The 20,111-nt window shown below is 46.5% G+C and overlaps 1 protein-coding gene across 3 annotated transcripts in view; it reads right to left on the minus strand.

Annotated features, from left to right (window-relative positions):
• NPHP4 (nephrocystin 4) overlaps positions 1 to 20,111 on the minus strand; it is a 486,557-nt gene that overhangs the window by 337,976 nt on the left and 128,470 nt on the right. For all 3 annotated transcript variants that reach the window (XM_068240494.1, XM_068240492.1, XM_068240493.1), the window contains 2 exons: positions 16,134 to 16,289; positions 3,415 to 3,551 (listed from right to left, as the gene is read on the minus strand). In XM_068240494.1, coding sequence (XP_068096595.1) covers positions 3,415 to 3,551; positions 16,134 to 16,289 — 293 coding nt within the window. The remainder of the gene's footprint in view (positions 1 to 3,414; positions 3,552 to 16,133; positions 16,290 to 20,111) is intronic.

The following is a 20,111-nucleotide window of genomic DNA, read 5'->3' on the forward strand; positions in this document are numbered from 1 at the left end:
GGACATGAAAGAGGATGACATCTGTATAGGTAATGCTGAGATCTAGATGAACATATCAACAGTTCCAGAGGCTGCGAATGTGGATGGAGAAGAGAAGGGGTCCAAGTTCTGAACATTGTGGTACACCAGTGGAGAGCTACTGTTGGAGTACACCAAAAGGTAAAAAGAAGTGCAAACATTGGTGCCTAGAGATGAGAGAGTCATGCAATCATGGCCCTAATTATTCCAGCACCACAGGGTTTCAGTAAAAACTTCAGGCATTCACAGAGTCATTAGGTGAATTTTTGGGGTTTTGTTTTCATGGCCCTAATTATTCCAGCACCACAGGGTTTCAGTAAAAACTTCAGGCATTCACAGAGTCATTAGGTGAATTTTTGGGGTTTTGTTTTGTTCTTACTTTTGGGATTGGGGAAAGAGGATTTTTAGGACATAAAGTGTAAACTTGTTTCACATTGTGAGCGTTTATTATGGAGGGGAACAGTATTTTATGTTGGGGAGTTTTACGTGTATGCTGGGGGGGGGGGGTGCTTCTGGGACATGAAACGGCAACAGTTCTACACTGGGACCCCTACCAGCACTGTATGTATAATAATCAGTATAATGCAGTCCACCAAAACCAGATTTACAAGGACAGCCACTGTATGAAAGAGGTGTAAGCTGAGGAAAAGAATGGTTTATTAAAGATGATAACTGTTCAAAGCACATTTAGAGAGTCATTACCACTACAGCAACAGTATAGACCTAACACAGTAACTGTAGGAGGGCCCCATGGGCCCTGGCATGATTGCAGCCTCTGCATCACTGCACCACTGATGCCAATGTCTGGCAAGTCCCATGAGACAACACTGTCTATGCCAGCTTTTCTCAACTTATTTTGCCTAGAGGAATCCTTACGATCATTTTTAGATCTCAGGAAGCCTCTGCATATCTACAATGAAATAATATACAGTGGTTTGCAAAAGTATTCGGCCCCCTTGAAGTTTTCCACATTTTGTCTTATTACTGCCACAAATATCAATGTTATTGGAATTCCACGTGAAAGACCAATACAAAGTGGTGTAAACATGAAAAGTGGAATGAAAATCATATAAGATTCCAAACATTTAAAAAAAAAATAACTGCAAAGTGGGGTGTGCGTATTTATTCAGCCCCCTAAGTCAATACTTTGTAGAACCACCTTTTGCTGCAATTACAGCTGCCAGTCTTTTAGGGTATGTCTCTACCAGCTTTGCACATCTAGAGACTGAAATCCTTGCCCATTCTTCTTTGCAAAACAGCTCCAGCTCAGTCAGATTAGATGGACAGCGTTTGTGAACAGCAGTTTTCAGATCTTGCCAAAGATTCTTGATTGGATTTAGATCTGGACTTTGACTGGGCCATTCTAACACATGGATATGTTTTGGTTAAACCATTCGATTGTTGCCCTGGCTTTATGTTTATGGTCGTTGTCCTGCTGGAAGGAGAACCTCCGCCCCAGTCTCAAGTCTTTTGCAGACTCCAAGAGGTTTTCTTCCAAGATTGCCCTGTATTTGGCTCCATCCATCTTCCCATCAACTCTGACCAGCTTCCCTTTCCCTGCTGAAGAGAAGCACCCCCAAAGCATGATGCTGCCACCACATTTGACAGTGGGGATGGTGTGTTCAGAGTGATGTGCAGTGTTAGTTTTTCGCTACACATAGCGTTTTGCATTTTGGTCTCATCTGACTGGAGCACCTTCTTCCACATGTTTACTGTGTCCCCCACATGGCTTGTGGCAAACTGGAAACAGGACTTCTTATGCTTTTCTGTTAACAATGGCTTTCTTCTTGCCACTCTTCCATAAAGGCCAACTTTGTGCAGTGCATAACTAATAGTTGTCCTATGGACAGATTTCCCCACCTGAGCTGTAGATCTCTGCAGCTCGTCCAGAGTCCCCATGGGCCTCTTGACTGCATTTCTGATCAGCGCTCTCCTTGCCCGGCCTGTGAGTTTAGGTGGACCGCCTTGTCTTGGTAGGTTTACAGTTGTGCCATACTCTTTCCTTTTCTGAATGATCGCTTGAACAGTGCTCCTTGGGATGTTCAAGGCTTTGGAAATCTTTCTGTAGCCTAAGCCTGCTTTAGATTTCTCGATAACTTTATCCCTGACCTGTCTGGTGTGTTCTTTGGACTTCATGGTGTTGTTGCTCCCAGTATTCTCTTAGACAACCTCTAAGGCCGTCACAGAGCAGCTGTATTTGTACTGACATTAGATTACACACAGGTGCGCTCTATTTAGTCATTAGCACTCATCAGGCAATGTCTATGGGCAACTGACTGCACTCAGATCAAAGGGGGCCGAATAATTACGCACACCCCACTTTGCAGTTATTTTTTTTTTAAAAATGTTTGGAATCATGTATCGTTCCACTTCTCACATGTACACCACTTTGTATTGGTCTATCACATGGAATTCCAATAAAATGGATTCATATTTGTGGCAGTAATATGACAAAATGTAGAAAACTTCAAGGGGGCTGAATACTTTTGCAAACCACTGTATATACTTAAATATCCAGTGCAGCAACATCAATCAATAGCTCCCCAAGCAGTAAATTAAGCTATCATTAGCCTTACCAAATAACAAATGCAGCAATCATCATCCAGCAAATATAAACCGTAGCAGTCATTGCCACCCTATATAAATGTAGTCATCATGTCCACCATATTAAAATGCAGCCCTTATGCCTTCACTCATTTAAACAAGTGTGGACCTTGTGCCTCCCTTTCATAAAAAGTGAAACATTGGGCCCCTTTTAGTAACAAGTAAGGCCCCTGCATCCCACTCTAGCAAAAATCAGGTCCCCTCCTGCCTTCTCTGTTAACAGCAACCATGCCTAGTGTCCTTCTTTAACAGTAACCATGCCCTCCCCCACCACCCCGTGTCCTACTTTAACAGTAGCCCTGCCTCCTGCATCCTCCTTTAACAGTAACAAAGTCACCTGCGTCCTCCATTAACAGTAGCAATTCCCCCGTATCCTCCTTTAATAGTAGCCATGCCCAATGTGTCCTTCCATGTCCGTTTCCAGGGGTGGGCAAAGCGGGATATTGCCCAGGGTGCAGGCACAGTGGAAGCAGAGGGGGGCAGGCATAGCAGCGGTGGGCACTTGCAAAGTGTGGCAGCAGGAGCGAAACTCACCTCTCCAAGATCCACACACGCCGCTCTGCATCTCCTTTCCTATTCTTCGGCTTCCCATCTCACTGGTAACAGCATGACCACAGGGGGCGCTGTTACCAGAGAGTCTTGAAGCTGAGAAGCAGGAAGGAGATGCGGGCAACATGTATGGAACTTGGAGAGGTCAGTTGTGCTCCTGCTGCCACTCTGCAAGCGCCCCCCAGTGCAAGAATAAATATTGCAGGAAACTTCTAAAATGCCATGAAGAGGCTTCCCACCTACCTTGGGCAAGCGATCACTATTAACCAGACTAAGCAGTTCTTCTTCAAACTTCTCCAGCGAGGGGTATAGCAGAAGACTGAGTTTATCTAGATAACACGTGACAGTCTTCTGCAAATGCGGCTTCTTCATCCCATCTCCTATACAACAAGGAAAAGTGTCAGCCACATATAGATCACCAGTATTAGTGTCAATAACACAGTGTGTGGGTTGAGTGGGAAGCATTTTCATTTTAAAGCACAAAGGTCCTGAATTCAATTGCCGTATGTGATAATATCTGTATGAAATTCCTGGGGGTGCACCAGTTTTCTGCCAAAACCGGTTACTGATGTCTATACCTGCACAATCACAAAAAAAGGTGAGTTAACAGTGCAATCAACCATGATAAAACATGTATAATGTATAGGTAACCTTAGGGGCTCGTTCACATCATTAGCGCAAATTGGCCGTGCAATCGGAACGCAATGCACTTGATCGCACGTCATATGTGCAGCTATGTGCTGCCCTTCTGATCCTATTCACTACAGTGAATGGGTCAGCGCTGCGTTTGGCCAAAAAATGCATGCAGCAGTGCGACAGCGCAGCGCATATGATCTGAATGGCAGAAGTGCAATTCTGCTGTTCTTGCATTAAAGGAGGGTTAGACCTCTTTTACACTATATGCTAAAAAAAACTGATGCGTTTTAACTTTCTATTGAAGTGCTTTGTGAAAAAACTTTCAGTTAAAGGACCACAACAGTGAAAAAAGTAAGCAGACAGAGCTGACAGGTTTTGAACTAGTCCATCTCCTAATGGCGGATTCTCAGGGTATTCCTTGTTTCCAAAAGCATTCTGTGAATGGCAGTTGCTAAGTCTCACTGCCAAAATAGTATGATACCAGCCACCCTCCCTATTTACTTGCACACTATTTTGGCGGTTAGACTTTCTTCTATGCCAACAGTAAAAATGTCACCATGTAATAAATGTCAGAATGTAAATCAGGGATTTAAAATATTTTACAATGGGCAAGCACTGACTAAATCATTTATACATAAATATTGTAAAAAAAAAAAAAGAAGCACTTTTTTTTATTACATATAAAGAGTTTCTCTTTGAGGTAGTGGTCCAAAAAATTCAACTATAGAAAGTATTACACACCTCTATACACTGTCTGTTGTCCTGCATGCCTCCCTCAAAAAAAAAAATCTCTCTCTCTCTCTAATTTGTAAAAACTGGAAGAGGCAGTTACAGGTCTCTATTCCACCAAACACAAAAGGCACAAATTCTCACTCCCAGACAGCGCTCTGCCATTTATATAGGTCTGCAGACTGCCAGGCAGCCAATAAAAGGTGCAAATAACTCACACCAAGTCTGCAATACCAAATCTAGCAGGAGCTGAGCAATTGAGCCATAGACAGGAGAGAGGTTCGGTCACACATAGTTGTAGTCTACCTGACCAGCAGGGGGTACCTTGTGCAGGTATTCCTCTCACACACCCCTCCCTAACTACCCTGAAAAAAGAAGTTTAAAACACACAAACAATGGTGCACTTTACAGGTGGGGGCTCCCAACTCTGTCACCACTTGGTAGTGGAAGCTCCAGGGCTTGCCTGCGCTCCTCTCTGTGGTGTTGCATGTGGGATTGGGGGTCCCAAGTGGTGGCAGAGCTTGGGGCCCCTGCCTGTCATTTGCACCAGTGTTTGTGAATTCCAGTAAACACTACAGATACTTTTAATTATTTAATTATAAGTCACTAGTTATTTGGTGTACGCGCCAGTGATTCCCCTCTTTCACCCCAGCTGATGATACTAAACTGTGGAGTACCCTACCTTGCCTATGGTATAGATGCGATATGCCCTTTACATCTGCTGCAGCTCTGTCACTGTACATAAACAGAAGTAAGGAACAATGAATGTGAGACCAGCAATAAGCATTACTAATGCTAATAAAAAAAATGTCTCAATGCAAACAAGGACATTAATCGCGTATTTGCTGTTCAGCCGCTTCATAAAAATTCTAATAAATCTGTCTACATAAAGGAAATGATGAGCTTCTATTGTAAATGTGTCTGTGGAGGGTTGGACGTGGATATACTGTACAGCATTGGGGCGGTTTGTATCTCTCAGAGGGGATGCGAATCCTGCTCATTCCTGAAATATGAAGTGTCTGAGCAGCTGCGTTCTGTTCCCCATTATTCATTTATATTCCCACATCACTTGTTTAACAATAGAAAGACAGTAAATGTTTTGTGTTCTTCTAACGCTGTGTTGAAGCGCTTTTACATGCACTGCTACGTCTTGGAGGGCTTGGAGTGTCTGCAAATTAGCAGGAAAATTCAAGTGGAAACACACTACATTGCCCAGCTTACTTGAAAGCAGCCATCAGGCTGGAGTCTGTCCTTTCTGAAGCATTTATTCAGCCGGTGTTATATGAGGACACAGAAAGCTAAACCAACGGCAAAAATAATTTACCTTTCATATCTGACTGTCCTCTTATACTAGATTAGATTAGAGTGTATTATGAAAAGCGCAATGTCCCTCTCAGGATCGCTGGAGTTTAGTAAATGCGTGCGCTGGGTGTAGATCTGAAACAGACTAGCAGTAGTGATCAGGACATTGCTTTACTTTCTGGGATTTAAAGCCCTGTCGGGGAAAAGGTGAGAAGAGATGGAGGCCTCTCCCTGTGGAGGAATACAATTGCAATCAGGTAAAAAAAAAAATCCATGGTTGTTGATTGCTATTAGCCTCATCAGTGTCTGCTGTTCAAGATGGGGAGAACAGGTAGAAATTAGACTGTAATCTGAAGATCCAAAATACATGGTTCGGGCAAAAGTCTAAGATACCTGTACATGGCTTAAAGGGAGCCTGAAGCGAATATTAAGAAAAAAACAAAAAAACAATAAAAACAGATACTTCTGGGTCCTATAGAGCCTTCCCGTTCCTCTCACAGTTCCCGTGTTCCAGTACTGGCTCCTCCATTCAAATCTCCCCGGCGTGGGAGGCTTCGGAAGTCTTCAGAAGCCAGAGTGATCCTAAAGACAAGCGGCTCTGTGCTGCGCATGCACGAGTGCGCGAGAGAGCATTCTTGGGCATGCACAGTACGGAGCGGCCCATCTTCAGGAGTACTTCCAAAGACTTTTGAAGCAGCAATAAGCAGTCTCCAACCCATCGGCCTGAAATTGAACAAAGGGACTAGGAGAGGAACGGGAAGGCTCTACAGGACCCAGAGCCTTCCCTCGCCTTAGGCAAGTATCTGTTTGTTTTTTTAATATTAGCTTCAGACTCACTTTCAGTGTACCCGAGGTGACATGATGAGATAAACATGTGTATGGACTGTGCCAATCAAGTTATTAATTAGGGCTAGGCTGTGTTTATTTTTTTTCGTTTCCTCCCTGAAAGAGTTATTCTTCAGGAGTGAAAGTGACAGCTTCTCTCTTGTCGGATCCTTGTCCTGGATTATAGCATAATCTTATAAGGAATTACAATCATAAAAACAGATGACATCTTCTGAGTAAGGGATAGATAAAAAAAGGTCAATAGTTCATTTTGTTTCGCTCTGGGACTCTCGAAACACTGCCATTGATTTAAGACAATAAAACATTAAATCTACTTTGAAAATGTTTATACATAAAATAAAAGCATGAGATATCTAAAAAAACAAAACAAAAGTTTGCTTTCCTAAAACAGAAAGAATTTGCGATAATTCAGGTTGGAGTGAGCTTGAGATGTCTCCCAGAGCACCACTGCTGAATATATGTAAATTAACCATTGTACCCTTAGAAGCTAAACACACCTCCAGAACCGCTGGAATGCAATGATGGGTCAGCTTGTTAATTTGTACAGAGCCATAATAATCCAACATTAAAAAAAAGTGGGGTTTTTTTAGAAGTAGGAGGTATGAACCAATTTTGTATCTTATCAGTTTATTTTCACCTTGGATTCACTTTAAAGCAGACCTGACCATGGTACAGCAGTAGTGGAGCTATACCTCTAAGCCATCCACCTGACTAAAACACCAATTGTACATAATTGGAGTAGAGGCACATTCCTCTCTCACATGATCCCCCCCTCCCCCCCCCCCGCTGTCCAGAGGGCTTCCATCAGGGCAGTAGAACAGGTACTGCCACATGGGGATCGACCAGGCTCGCGGCGCAAGGTATGCTTGCAGGGGACCAAACTTTTTCCTCCCTCCCTCTCTTTGAGAGGCACATGCAGGGTTACACACAGCGGTTTACAATAGCGGCTCACCTCATCAAAGCTCTAATCACTAGAGGTCCTGCCTGTCTCCTTTACCAACCGCTCTATGCCTCTCTGATCTGAGAATCATGAAGAAGAGAGTGGGTGGCATTGGATAAGATAAGACCGGCGATCCGCAAGCGATCTGCCCGGCGAATAACTCATCCCACCAGCCGTGTGACGTCAAGCAAGCACCTCTCCATTGTCCCTCCCCCTCCCTGCATTGCAAAAGAGCCCACCGTCAGCTACAAAGCTGACTTCCTGTCTGTCAGCCCAGCCCATTGATGTCGCCCAACAGGATGAGTTCCGGATCCCCAACTGGCAACATTAGTCAAAAGTGTGTACGCACCTTAAAGAGGCACTTAAGCCAGGGGAAAAAAAATAGGTTTACTGACTTCTGCCAGCCCCCTGCAGCTGTCCCGCACCCTCGCAGTCATTCTCGGATCCTGCTGTCCCCCGCAACAAGCTACTTTCGTTTTGCCAACAGACCCGGCCACGCATCTCCTTCTACGCGTTCCTGTCCGCAATAGCGTCCTGTGCAGGCGCATGATGTTATTGCGGATGGGAACACGTAGAAGGAGATGTGTGGCCAGGCCTCAACAGGCGCAGTAAGCCTGGCAGCTGAAAAAGAAAGTAGCTGGAGGCGGGGGATAGGAAGATCCGAGAGTGACTGCGAGGGCACAGGACAGCTGCAGGTATAAGCCCCAGGTGAGTAAAAAATATGGACAGGGGTCAAGTTAGGCGTGAACGCGAGTGGACGACGTCCACCTACTTTTTCCGGAGACGTCGTCCACCCTAGCATGGAAACAGTGGAGGGTAGGCAGCGCAGTGGAGGAGGAGTAGTGGGCACAGCGGTGGGGAAGGGGGGACGTCCCCCCCCTTTCCCTCACCTTGGGGCTCCCCCTCCCTCGCTCTCCGCTCCAGAACTAAACATTTGCAGCGGCTGGCAACTGGCATCAGTGGGTGGGGACTTACCTCCTCCTCGTTCCTAGTGCTGGGAGAAGTTCTGCGTGTCGCTGCTCTGGTCTAGACCAGACCAGACTAGTGGCAATGCAGAGGAGGAAGGAGGAGGAGGTAAGTCCCCACCCGCTGCTAGCCGCCGAAAAATGTTTACTTCTGGAGGGCAGAGCGAGCGAGGGAGAGCGAGCTCCAAGGTGAGGGAAGGGAGAAGGAGAGACGTCCCCCCCTACCCCGCCGCTGTGCCCACTACTCTTCCTCCACTGCGCTGCCTACCCTCCTTCTGGGGACACCTGGCTACATATACTGGGGACACCTATAGACCTGGCTATACTGGGGGCAGCTATACACCTGGCTACATATACTGGGAACACCTATAGATCTGGCTATACTGGGGGCAGCTATACACCTGGCTACATATACTGGGGACACCTATACACCTGGCTATACTGGGGACACCTATACACCTGGCTACATATACTGGGGACACCTATACACCTGGCAACATATACTGAGGGCATCTATACACCTGGCTACATATACTGGGGACACCTATACACCTGGCTATACTGGGGACACATATACACCTGGCTACATATAATGGGGACACCTATACACCCGGCTAACTATTCTGGGGACATTATACATCTGGCTACCTATTCTGAGGACAACTATACACTTGGCTACTTATACTGGGGACACCTATAGACCTGGCTAGCTATACTGGGCTATTTTGGGGGAACTGCTGTCAGATCTGTATTTTTGGGGAACTGCTGCTGCCAGATTACGTGTATTTTTGGTGAAATGCTATCAAATTACAGCTATTTTTGGGTGATGCACTACGGCAGAACTCAAACTTCCCCAGCAGACCTTTTACACCACTGCTAAGATCGTGTATATCTGGCCCCACCCATGACCACGCCTACATTCTGCGGTGTGACTACGGCCATTTTTTGGGTCTTCAGGTGAGTCCACTCACCTCTTTTCTCAGGACTAGACGCCTGGATATGGAGGCTGCCATATTTATTTCCTTTTAAACAATACCAGTTTCCTGGCTTTCCTGCTGATCCTCTGCCTCTAATACTATTAGCCTGTCACGGTCAGTTACCTGTCCAGGCGAGGCGGCTGGCACATGCGGATGCTGGCAGGCGTCCTGGGGGGTCCCGGCGGGCCTCCTTGCGGGGTGGTCTGTCGGTGCTCGCCAGTGCGTGTTGCGTTGTGCGGCGTGAGCATTAGCGCTGAAAGGCGTTGGTGTGAGGGCCGTCTGCGCGCGCGCGCAGGGATGTCTGTTTTATGCATCTTTCTTGTTTGTGCGCGTTTGCGCGTGCGCGGGCGCGCGCGTGTGTTTGCGCATGCGCGCGTTCGTGTGTGCGCATGCGCGCGCAGCACGTCGCACCGTGCGTGCGTGACGCGCTACGCCGTGCGCGCATTGCGCGGTGCGCGCCAAAAGGCCTATTTAAGCCTGGAGAGCCCAGACCTCTGTGCTGTAGTATTGCAGCTAGTTTGGTTCCCGTGACCTGACATTCTGTCTGCCTGTATCCTGATCCTGCTCCATGCTGACCTTGGCTTGTCTGACTATCCGCTCTGGCTTTGACCCTTGCTACTTACGACTACCCGCTCTGCTGCCGAACCTTGCCCGTCTGAGAACCCGCTTTGTTGCCGAACCCTGCTTGTCTGACTACCCGCTCTGTTACCGACCCTGGCTTGTTCACGGATCTGCTCTCCTGCCTACTGACTACAGGATCTGCGTGTCAAGACCAACACTGGTGTACGGGTCATTGCAGTACCAGACCCGTCCTGCGGAAGTCTCCAGTTCCGGTTTACTCCAACTACTGGTTCTGCGAGCACTTCTGCCCCGTGCCAACCAGAGTACCCTGTTCCCAGCTCAGGGCCTTTGGTTGGTAAGTTGCAGGAGTTGCTGTCCTCAGCATAACGGTCTCCATAACTCCAGGTACGTGACAGAATACTACAGCCACGACATGGAGACCGCTGAGGCAGCGAAGGTTCTGACTACCCTATATGAACAGATGGCGGCCCTGACTGATGCCATTAAGGAGCTACAGACCAGTCACTTACGCCTGGAAGGAAGAGTCGGTGCACTAACTGCAGCCGGGGGGCAAGCTCCAGTAACTAACCCTCCCCCAGTCAATAATACACCTCCTGCACCTCCAGCTGCAACACCTCCTCCTGAGCCACGTGTAATCATGCCTGAACGTTTTTCTGGAGACAGAACTAAATTCCGTGCTTTCCGTCACTCCTGCCAGTTATATTTCAACCTGCAACCCCGTACTTACTTCTCCGAGGAAATCAAGGTGGGACTCATTATTTCCTTACTTCAGGGTGAACCCCAAGCATGGGCCCATAATCTTATGGATCAGAAGCACGCGTCCCTAGCAACTTCAGAGACCCTGTTTGAGGCTATGGCCGTTTTATACGATGACCCGCAGCGCGGTGCTACTGCTGAGACCGCATTAGGTTACTTACGTCAAGGTCGTCGGACGGTGGAAGAATACACTTCAGAGTTCCGCCGTTGGGCGGCCGACACGGACTGGAATGATTCTGCTTTAAGATATCAATACCGGAAGGGACTTGCAGCCCATATCAAGGATGAATTGTCTAGAGCTGATGCTCCCGCTACTTTGGAATTATTAATCACTGCGGCAGTTCAAATTGACAGGCGATTCCGGGAACGCCAGTTGGAGAGGGCTAGTGAGCGTAACCCACGTTTCAACTGGGTACCTTCCTTTCCTACCAGCTCTCCTGCTCCTGTGACAACTGAAGATCAACCGGATCAGCCTGAGCCAATGCAGATCGGTGTAATCCGCCCTCGTCTTCCTCCAGAAGAAAGACAGAGAAGACGTCAAGGAAATTTGTGTTTCTATTGTGGGGCAGCAGGCCATTTCCTAGAAGCTTGCCCGGTTCGTATGCCTGGTAAGAAGCAAGCGCCATGGATACGTCCTGTAGGTAATTTCCAGATTATCCGACCAACCTCTAATCATTTTTCTGTCCCTGTTTCTTTTCAGCTAACCGGAGGAAACCTTGAAGTTTCAGCTATCATCGACTCTGGCGCATGTAGTTGCTTTATGGACATTACATTTGCTACCACTCATCAGATTCCTATGCAGTATAAGAAGAACCCCCTTCTCATTCACCTAGCTGACGGTAGTGAAGTCAGCTCTGGACCTGTCATCTGGGAAACATTACCCATAGCCACAACTATTCAAGGGTTACATAAGGAACAGCTAACATTGGATCTTCTTACGTCACCTCTACATCCCGTTATTTTAGGATTACCGTGGCTTCAGGCGCATAACCCTGCTATTAATTGGTCTTCTGGCACCATATCTTTTCCCTCTACCTACTGTGACAAAAGTTGTATAAGGGAGCGGCCAGGACCAGTAGGTACTCTTCTTTGTACAACTTCTTTACAAGAAACCATACCTGAACAATACCATGCATTTCTTGACGTTTTTGATAAGAAGAAAGCAGACGTACTACCTCCTCATCGGCCGTATGATTGTCCTATCGACTTATTTCCTGGTTCAGCCATCCCCTTTAGCCGAATGTTTCCTCTCTCAGAGCCAGAACAGGAGGTGTTGAGAGAATACATCGAGGAAAATGTAAGGAAAGGCTTCATTCGACCCTCAAAGTCCTCTGCGGGTGCTGGAATTTTCTTTGTACAGAAAAAGGATGGGACTCTCAGACCCTGCATCGATTACAGGGAATTGAACAAAGTCACGATCAAGAACAGGTACCCTTTACCACTGATGCCAGAACTATTTCAGAAACTACGTGATGCTAAGATTTTTACAAAGCTGGATCTCAGAGGGGCCTATAATCTAGTAAGAATAAGGGAAGGAGATGAATGGAAGACCGCCTTCAGATCACGCTACGGTCATTACGAGTATCTGGTCATGCCCTTTGGGCTTTGTAATGCACCAGCCACTTTTCAGCACTTTATTAATGATGTACTAAGGGAATTTATTGATCACTTTTTAGTAGTTTACTTGGACGACATCTTGATTTTTTCAGCATCTTTGGAAGAACATAGGAGACAAGTCTGTCAAGTACTGGAACAACTACGATTGCATAGTCTGTATGCGAAGGCCGAGAAATGTGAGTTCGAACAACATACAATTCAATTCTTGGGGCTCATTATTTCTGCTGAGGGGTTCACCATGGATCCACAGAAAGTCCAAGCCATTCTGCAGTGGCCAGCTCCCATCAACCGGAAAGCAGTTCAAAGGTTTGTAGGGTTTGCAAATTTCTACAGGAAGTTTATTAGGAACTTTTCTGCCATCATCTTACCCATTACAAATCTCACCCGGCAACACATTCCGTTCAAATGGACAGCTGAAGCCCAGTGTGCCTTTGAAAAGCTCAAGGAGTTATTTACTTCTGCATCCATTCTCAGACACCCTGACCCAGTATTACCGTACATCCTTGAGGTGGACGCTTCGGACTCGGCAGTGGGTGCAATTTTGTCTCAGAGATCAGGTGAAAAAGCCGTACTTCATCCCATAGCATTCTTCTCTAAGAAATTGTCTGATGCGGAAAGGAACTATGACGTGGGGGACAGGGAGTTACTGGCTATCAAATATGCCTTAGAGGAATGGAGGTATTTATTGGAAGGAGCATCCCAAGATATACTGATTTACACGGATCATAGGAACCTGGAGTACCTGAAGACGGCAAAGAGACTCAACCCCAGACAGGCGAGATGGGCACTTTTTTTTTCAAGATTTTCGTTTCATATCACATATCGACCTGGGTCAAAGAACACTAAACCAGATGCGTTGTCTCGCATGTTTCCTGAAGATGATACGTCACCTGTAATGGACACTGTTCTTTCTAAACAGAACTTTCTATTGATACAACCCGATCTGATAGAGCAACTTCGTCAAAATACTTCAGACCCACCAGATAAAGTTAAAGCACAGTTGGTGGCCAAGGATGGCTTGTGGCTCTTTAAGAATAGAATCTTCGTGCCCGAGGATCATCGACGGGAAGTGTTCAAACTATATCATGACCATCAGTGGACCGGTCATTTTGGCAGTGCAAAAACATGTGAATTAATTCAGCGCACTTTTTGGTGGCCAGCTCTACGAAAAGACTGTGAGAAGTATGTCAAGTCTTGTCAGGTGTGTAATCGGAGTAAGGGTTTGAAGCTTAAACCTTGGGGGTTGTTGGACCCTCTGCCTGTTCCTCCTAGACCATGGCACTCAATTTCTATGGACTTCATTGTAGAATTACCAAATGCGGAAGGTTCAAATACGATTTTTGTGGTGGTGGATCGATTGACAAAAATGGCGCACTTCATTCCCATGACGGGATTACCTTCCGCCAGAATCACGGCTACAGTATTCATCAGAGAGATTGTACGTTTTCATGGGGTTCCTAACAACATTGTGTCAGACAGAGGGACTCAGTTCACGTCACAATTCTGGAAAAGTTTATGCCAATTACTCAATATACAGTTGCATTTCTCATCCGCTTATCATCCCCAATCCAACGGACAAACAGAACGCACCAACCAGACATTGGAACAGTACCTCAGATGCTTCATTTCAGGATTACAGGATAACTGGTCTCAGTTGTTACCATCTGCGGAATTTGCTTATAATAATTCTGTACATTCTTCTACTAAACATACCCCATTCTTTGCTAATTACGGTTACAATCCGTCATTTTTGCCTGGAATGATAAAAGAATCTCCGGTTCCTGCTGCGGAAGAATTAGTCAAATGGCTGGCTCAAAATAATCAACTACTGCAACAATCTATGGCTCAGGCTCAAGGGAACTTCAAGAGGAAGGCTGATTGTCACAGGAGGGGAGACTTGGACTTGGGAACCGGAGATCGTGTGTACTTATCAACCAGGAATCTGAAACTCTCATGTCCGTCCAAGAAATTGGGTCCCAAATTTATTGGACCTTTTGAAATAAAAAGAAGAGTAGGACAAGCATCCTATGAACTCGAACTTCCCAGCAGGTTCAGAATACACCCTGTATTTCATGCTTCTTTATTGAAACCGGTATCACCGGAACTCTTTCTGGGACAAAACTCTGTACCACCTCCACCGGATATGGTGGATGGTGAACAGGAATTTGAAGTGGAGGATATCCTTGATTCCAGATGGAGGAATGGTGGTGTACAATACTTGATCAAGTGGAGAGACTATGGAGTTGAGGACAACTCTTGGGAACCAGCCTCGTTTGTCCATGCAACCGCATTGGTAAGGAGGTTCCATCAGAGGTTTCCTGATAAACCAAGCCCAAAAGGCATCCGGAGGCTGCCCGTAAGGAGGGGGCATTGTCACGGTCAGTTACCTGTCCAGGCGAGGCGGCTGGCACATGCGGATGCTGGCAGGCGTCCTGGGGGGTCCCGGCGGGCCTCCTTGCGGGGTGGTCTGTCGGTGCTCGCCAGTGCGTGTTGCGTTGTGCGGCGTGAGCATTAGCGCTGAAAGGCGTTGGTGTGAGGGCCGTCTGCGCGCGCGCGCAGGGATGTCTGTTTTATGCATCTTTCTTGTTTGTGCGCGTTTGCGCGTGCGCGGGCGCGCGCGTGTGTTTGCGCATGCGCGCGTTCGTGTGTGCGCATGCGCGCGCAGCACGTCGCACCGTGCGTGCGTGACGCGCTACGCCGTGCGCGCATTGCGCGGTGCGCGCCAAAAGGCCTATTTAAGCCTGGAGAGCCCAGACCTCTGTGCTGTAGTATTGCAGCTAGTTTGGTTCCCGTGACCTGACATTCTGTCTGCCTGTATCCTGATCCTGCTCCATGCTGACCTTGGCTTGTCTGACTATCCGCTCTGGCTTTGACCCTTGCTACTTACGACTACCCGCTCTGCTGCCGAACCTTGCCCGTCTGAGAACCCGCTTTGTTGCCGAACCCTGCTTGTCTGACTACCCGCTCTGTTACCGACCCTGGCTTGTTCACGGATCTGCTCTCCTGCCTACTGACTACAGGATCTGCGTGTCAAGACCAACACTGGTGTACGGGTCATTGCAGTACCAGACCCGTCCTGCGGAAGTCTCCAGTTCCGGTTTACTCCAACTACTGGTTCTGCGAGCACTTCTGCCCCGTGCCAACCAGAGTACCCTGTTCCCAGCTCAGGGCCTTTGGTTGGTAAGTTGCAGGAGTTGCTGTCCTCAGCATAACGGTCTCCATAACTCCAGGTACGTGACATAGCCATAGACCCAGAACAAGCATGCAGCATATCAGGGGTTTATGGCATTATTGTCAGATCTGACAAGATTATCTGCGTGCTTGTTTCTGGTGTGATGCAGACACTACTGCAGCCAAATAAAACATCAGGGCTGCCAGGCAAATGGTATTTTTTAAAAGGAAATAAGTATGGCAGCCTCCGTATCCCTCTAGTTACAGTTGTCCTGTAAGAGAGAGAAGCTAAAGTAGAAAACCTCCAGGAAACTGTGAGCATACACTTTATTTAAAGTTTTAGCTGGATTCCCCTTTAACATTTTAATAGTTGCATTAGTGTGTATACATCTTTTTTTTTCCTCTCTCTTTTTTTGTTGTTGCCATTATTCCACACCTTACCTGCGTCATCTCTGCCTTGCGTGATGCCGGGGATCTTCTCTGATCCGGACACCAGGGTGTTTGGAGGAAGTAAATGAGCGAGTTCTTGCAGCCCGCTGTGCTTCCTCACATTATACTGAATGTGGCTTTTCTCAATCAGCATCATGTGTCTGTTCACTGCAAGAGAAACCATTACAGGTGCTGAGAATGAGAATCTAATCGCTGCTATTTCACGCTGAAATGTGCATCAGAGTGCGTAGGAAGCTTTATGCTTTGTCTTGGTATTTATTATTGCAAGAGGCGCATGAGAACAGAATGCTCTGTGTCTCTAGCACTATATATACACATGTTGTCTTCAAGTTCTGATCAAGTCAAAGCACTACAGTAAAAAGTACACTGTATTGTTATATGAAAAAAGCAATATAAGGTATGCAGCGAAGTTATGGAGACCCACAGCCACCAGGGTTTTGTGTAGTGCATTAAAAGAAGCCATGAAGTCTACAAAAACACAAGAAAGCCCAGCAATGATTTCTTAATACGGGTTACTGCTTCCACCAGAACATAATGCATGATTGATTAAAGAAGAACTGTACTATAAATAACCTAATGAATACATTTTTTTATTTTTTTTTTAAGAATATTCATTATAAATTATTTAGTCAGTGTTTTCCCATTGTAAAATCTTTCCTCTCCCCGATTTACATTCTAAAATGTAATTCACAGCTGGCCGCATCTTTGAGTCCTGCTGTCATTTGATCTCTGCGGGATGTTTGTTTACTGAGCGTTCTATGCACAGAGGGAGATACGGCTTGCTTGGCAGTTGTAAACAGCTGTTATTTCCCACAATGCATTGAGGTTCACAGAAAGCAAACTGCCAGGGCCATGGCCCTGACATCACAAGGTGGGAGGGGTTTCACCACAATATCAACCATACAGATGTCCCTGATGATCTATTGAACAAAAGGTAAAGACTTCTTGTGGGAAAAGGGGGTTTTGACTACTGATTGGGATGAAGTTCCTATTCTGGGTTTAAGTTCCTATTTTAAGGCTGCAAGACTGTATTTCTACAGTTTTCTTTTGTAATGCCAATCGCTAAAAAACAAACCTTTCTAGACACTGACATGGAACAAATAATCACTCGCATAAGACAGGGGTTTTGACTTTCCTCTAAATGTAATAAATTGCCTGCTTGCTGCACATGAAGGACAGAAAGTTGAGCTGATGGACAGACTATCACAGATTCTTATGCTAGGTATTCACAGTGCAATTTTCTGACAGATTCACGGTCAGATCAATTATTTCTAACATGTGCGATCTGATTTTAGATCGATTTTCCATTTACTTCTATGGAAAATCAATTGGAAACCAGGTCAGACATGTTGGAAATAACGGAACTGACAGTAAATCTGTCAGAAAATTGCATTGTGTGTACCCATAAATCACTGCCCTGGGACATACAGCCAGGGCCGGCCCTAGACTTTTTGCCGCCTGAGGCAAATTTTGAAAAAATTATTGCTGCCGCTCCCCCCCCCCCCCCCCTCGTAAGAGGCAGTGGGCGGGGAGGACTCACCTCTTCCTCGCTCGATCCAGCGTGCGCTCCACTGACGTCACTTCCTGCAACGCCGACCACTTACAATACAGTGGGCAGCGTTGCAGGAAGTGACGTCAGTGGAGCGCACGCTGGATCGAGAAAGAGGTGAGTCCTCCCTGCCCACTGCCTCTTACGAGTAGCGCTTCTGATCTATTTAAGGCTGGATGGGAGAAGAGGCCGGGGGACCCAGACTAGGGAGGGGGGGGGTCCGACCCCCCTCCCCGCCGCTAGGCCCAATACCCCTGTCCTGCCCGCTTCCCCTCCAGCTCGGCGGCCGGCTCCCCGCACCCACTGACGGGCGGATGCCGCCCCTAAAAATGTGCCGCCTGAGGCAAAAGTTTCACCCCGCCTCATGAGCGGGCCAGCCCTGCATACAGCGGCTCTGATGAGCGGTAAAACTGCACGAGTGTGCCGTTACAAGTAGGAGCAATCCTCTCCGGGATGATCAAAAGGGGGAAGAATAACGAAAATACAAACAGCTGACAGGGCTGCCTCCTACTCCACAATGGTATATGCTAACTGTGCGTCAGTAAGGTTTCTCTAATTCTCTCCCGATGTGACTCCTTCACTGATTGTGGCTAATGCCCTATTGTAATTGACTTTTATTCTACAACAATACAAGCTCAATACATTGCTCCACTTAGTAAACGGTTATATTGAATGGTTGTATTATAAGTCAATTCACCATACTGCCCCTTTAACAAACCATGTCCCATCCCTTTCTTGCACCTCTGACTCTGTGGTTGAACTAGCAGGTTTTGGTACACCGTATTAATTGTTATGTATAGCGTGCTGGGGAGGGGGGGGGGGGGGGGGGGCAATGTAAAACTTGCATTGGGGCCCAAAGCTCCTTAGCTATGCCACTGCTGGCTGCTGTCACAAAACAGGGTTCTACTGAGTCCCAACGTGTCTTTACAAGTGGCTCAAAATATGATATACTAAGGCTGTATACTAAATACAGATCTAACCCATAGAGGCATGGAATCCACAAGGCCTCTAAGTGTCCTGTGGTATCTGTGGGAACAGAAGGAGCCGACACCTTCCAGCATCAGAAACACTTCCTGTATCTACATATTGCTGTATATCAGTATGTAGCTCTGCCCTTCCAGTGATTTCACAGCCTAGGCTGAATTCTTCTCCCAAAGCATTGTGGGAGGCCAGGCAGGCATTTTTTCTACTGACTTTGGAACACAAAGTATACTAACATCCCACAGAGCTGCACCTGACAGCACTAAATACTGTATGTCACCACCTGTGATACATTTTAGAATGTAATTCAGGGAGAGGAAAGCTTTTACAATGGGAAAACACTAAATAATTTATAAATAAATATTTAATTGTGTTTATGTCAGTACAGTTCTTTTTTAATTACAAATGCTAAAGAGGGAATCTGGTTTCTCATGATGGAAATAGTACCTTTTTGAAACAGGCACACCTGTGATATGTAAGCATCCTCTCAGCAGTGCAGAGTTTTCTTGATTTCGTTTACTTTACGTCTGTTTGCCTGCTCAGAACATTAAGCCACTTAAAAGCGTAGCAGTGAGTCTGGGAAGAACTTATGCTAATTGGAAAGTACTGCTGCCTTGCTTATTTTTATTTCAAATTAAGCAGAAGCAGAGAAAGCTGAAGCCGTTTCCTGAATGATATTCCCTCCGTGACAATTCGTCTAGGTGCCCGGCGCAGCATGTTAATTACTGTCTGTGCCTGGCTACAGCCTCAGCTAATTATAATGGGCCAAATACGGCAATCTGGTTGTGCTTTGTGCAGGCCTGTAACTGAGTTAGCAGACACAGCTTTAATGCACACCTGTAACAAACACAGGCAAGGGGAAACTGATAAATTTATGATAATAAAATGCAGAGGTCTCCTTCTTCAAGTTGGCAGTGAGAGACTGGGATGGCCAACTGGTTAGTGCGACAACTTCCTGGCCAGGAGCTTTGCTTTGTTCCCAAAACACAGATACTATCTTAAAATGTACAAAAAGACAGAATGTGCTCCATGAATGGGACATGCCATCCCCCCAGAAGCTTGCTTGTCGTTAGCAGCTAAGGGAAGAGGTGTTGCTTTCAGGAGAGGGATGCCCTTTCCCCGCCTCTTTGTGCCCAGGGGAGGACTGGGACCTTTTAGCCTGGGGGGAAAACAAAACCTAGAGGCCCTTTTACAGCAGCCCCAGCCCAAATGTACCGGATATCTATCTTGTGTACAAATATACAGTGGGTTGCAAAAGTATTTGGCCCCCTTGACGGTTTCCACATTTTGTCATATTACTGCCACAAACATGAATCAATTTTATTGGAATTCCACATGAAAGACCAACACAAAGTGGTGTACACGTGAAAAGTGGAATGAAAATCATACATGATTCCAAACATTTTTACAAATAAATAACTGCAAAGTGGTGTGTGCAT

This window comes from Hyperolius riggenbachi, chromosome 6 (genome assembly GCF_040937935.1).
Source record: "Hyperolius riggenbachi isolate aHypRig1 chromosome 6, aHypRig1.pri, whole genome shotgun sequence".
Lineage (NCBI taxonomy): Eukaryota > Metazoa > Chordata > Amphibia > Anura > Hyperoliidae > Hyperolius > Hyperolius riggenbachi.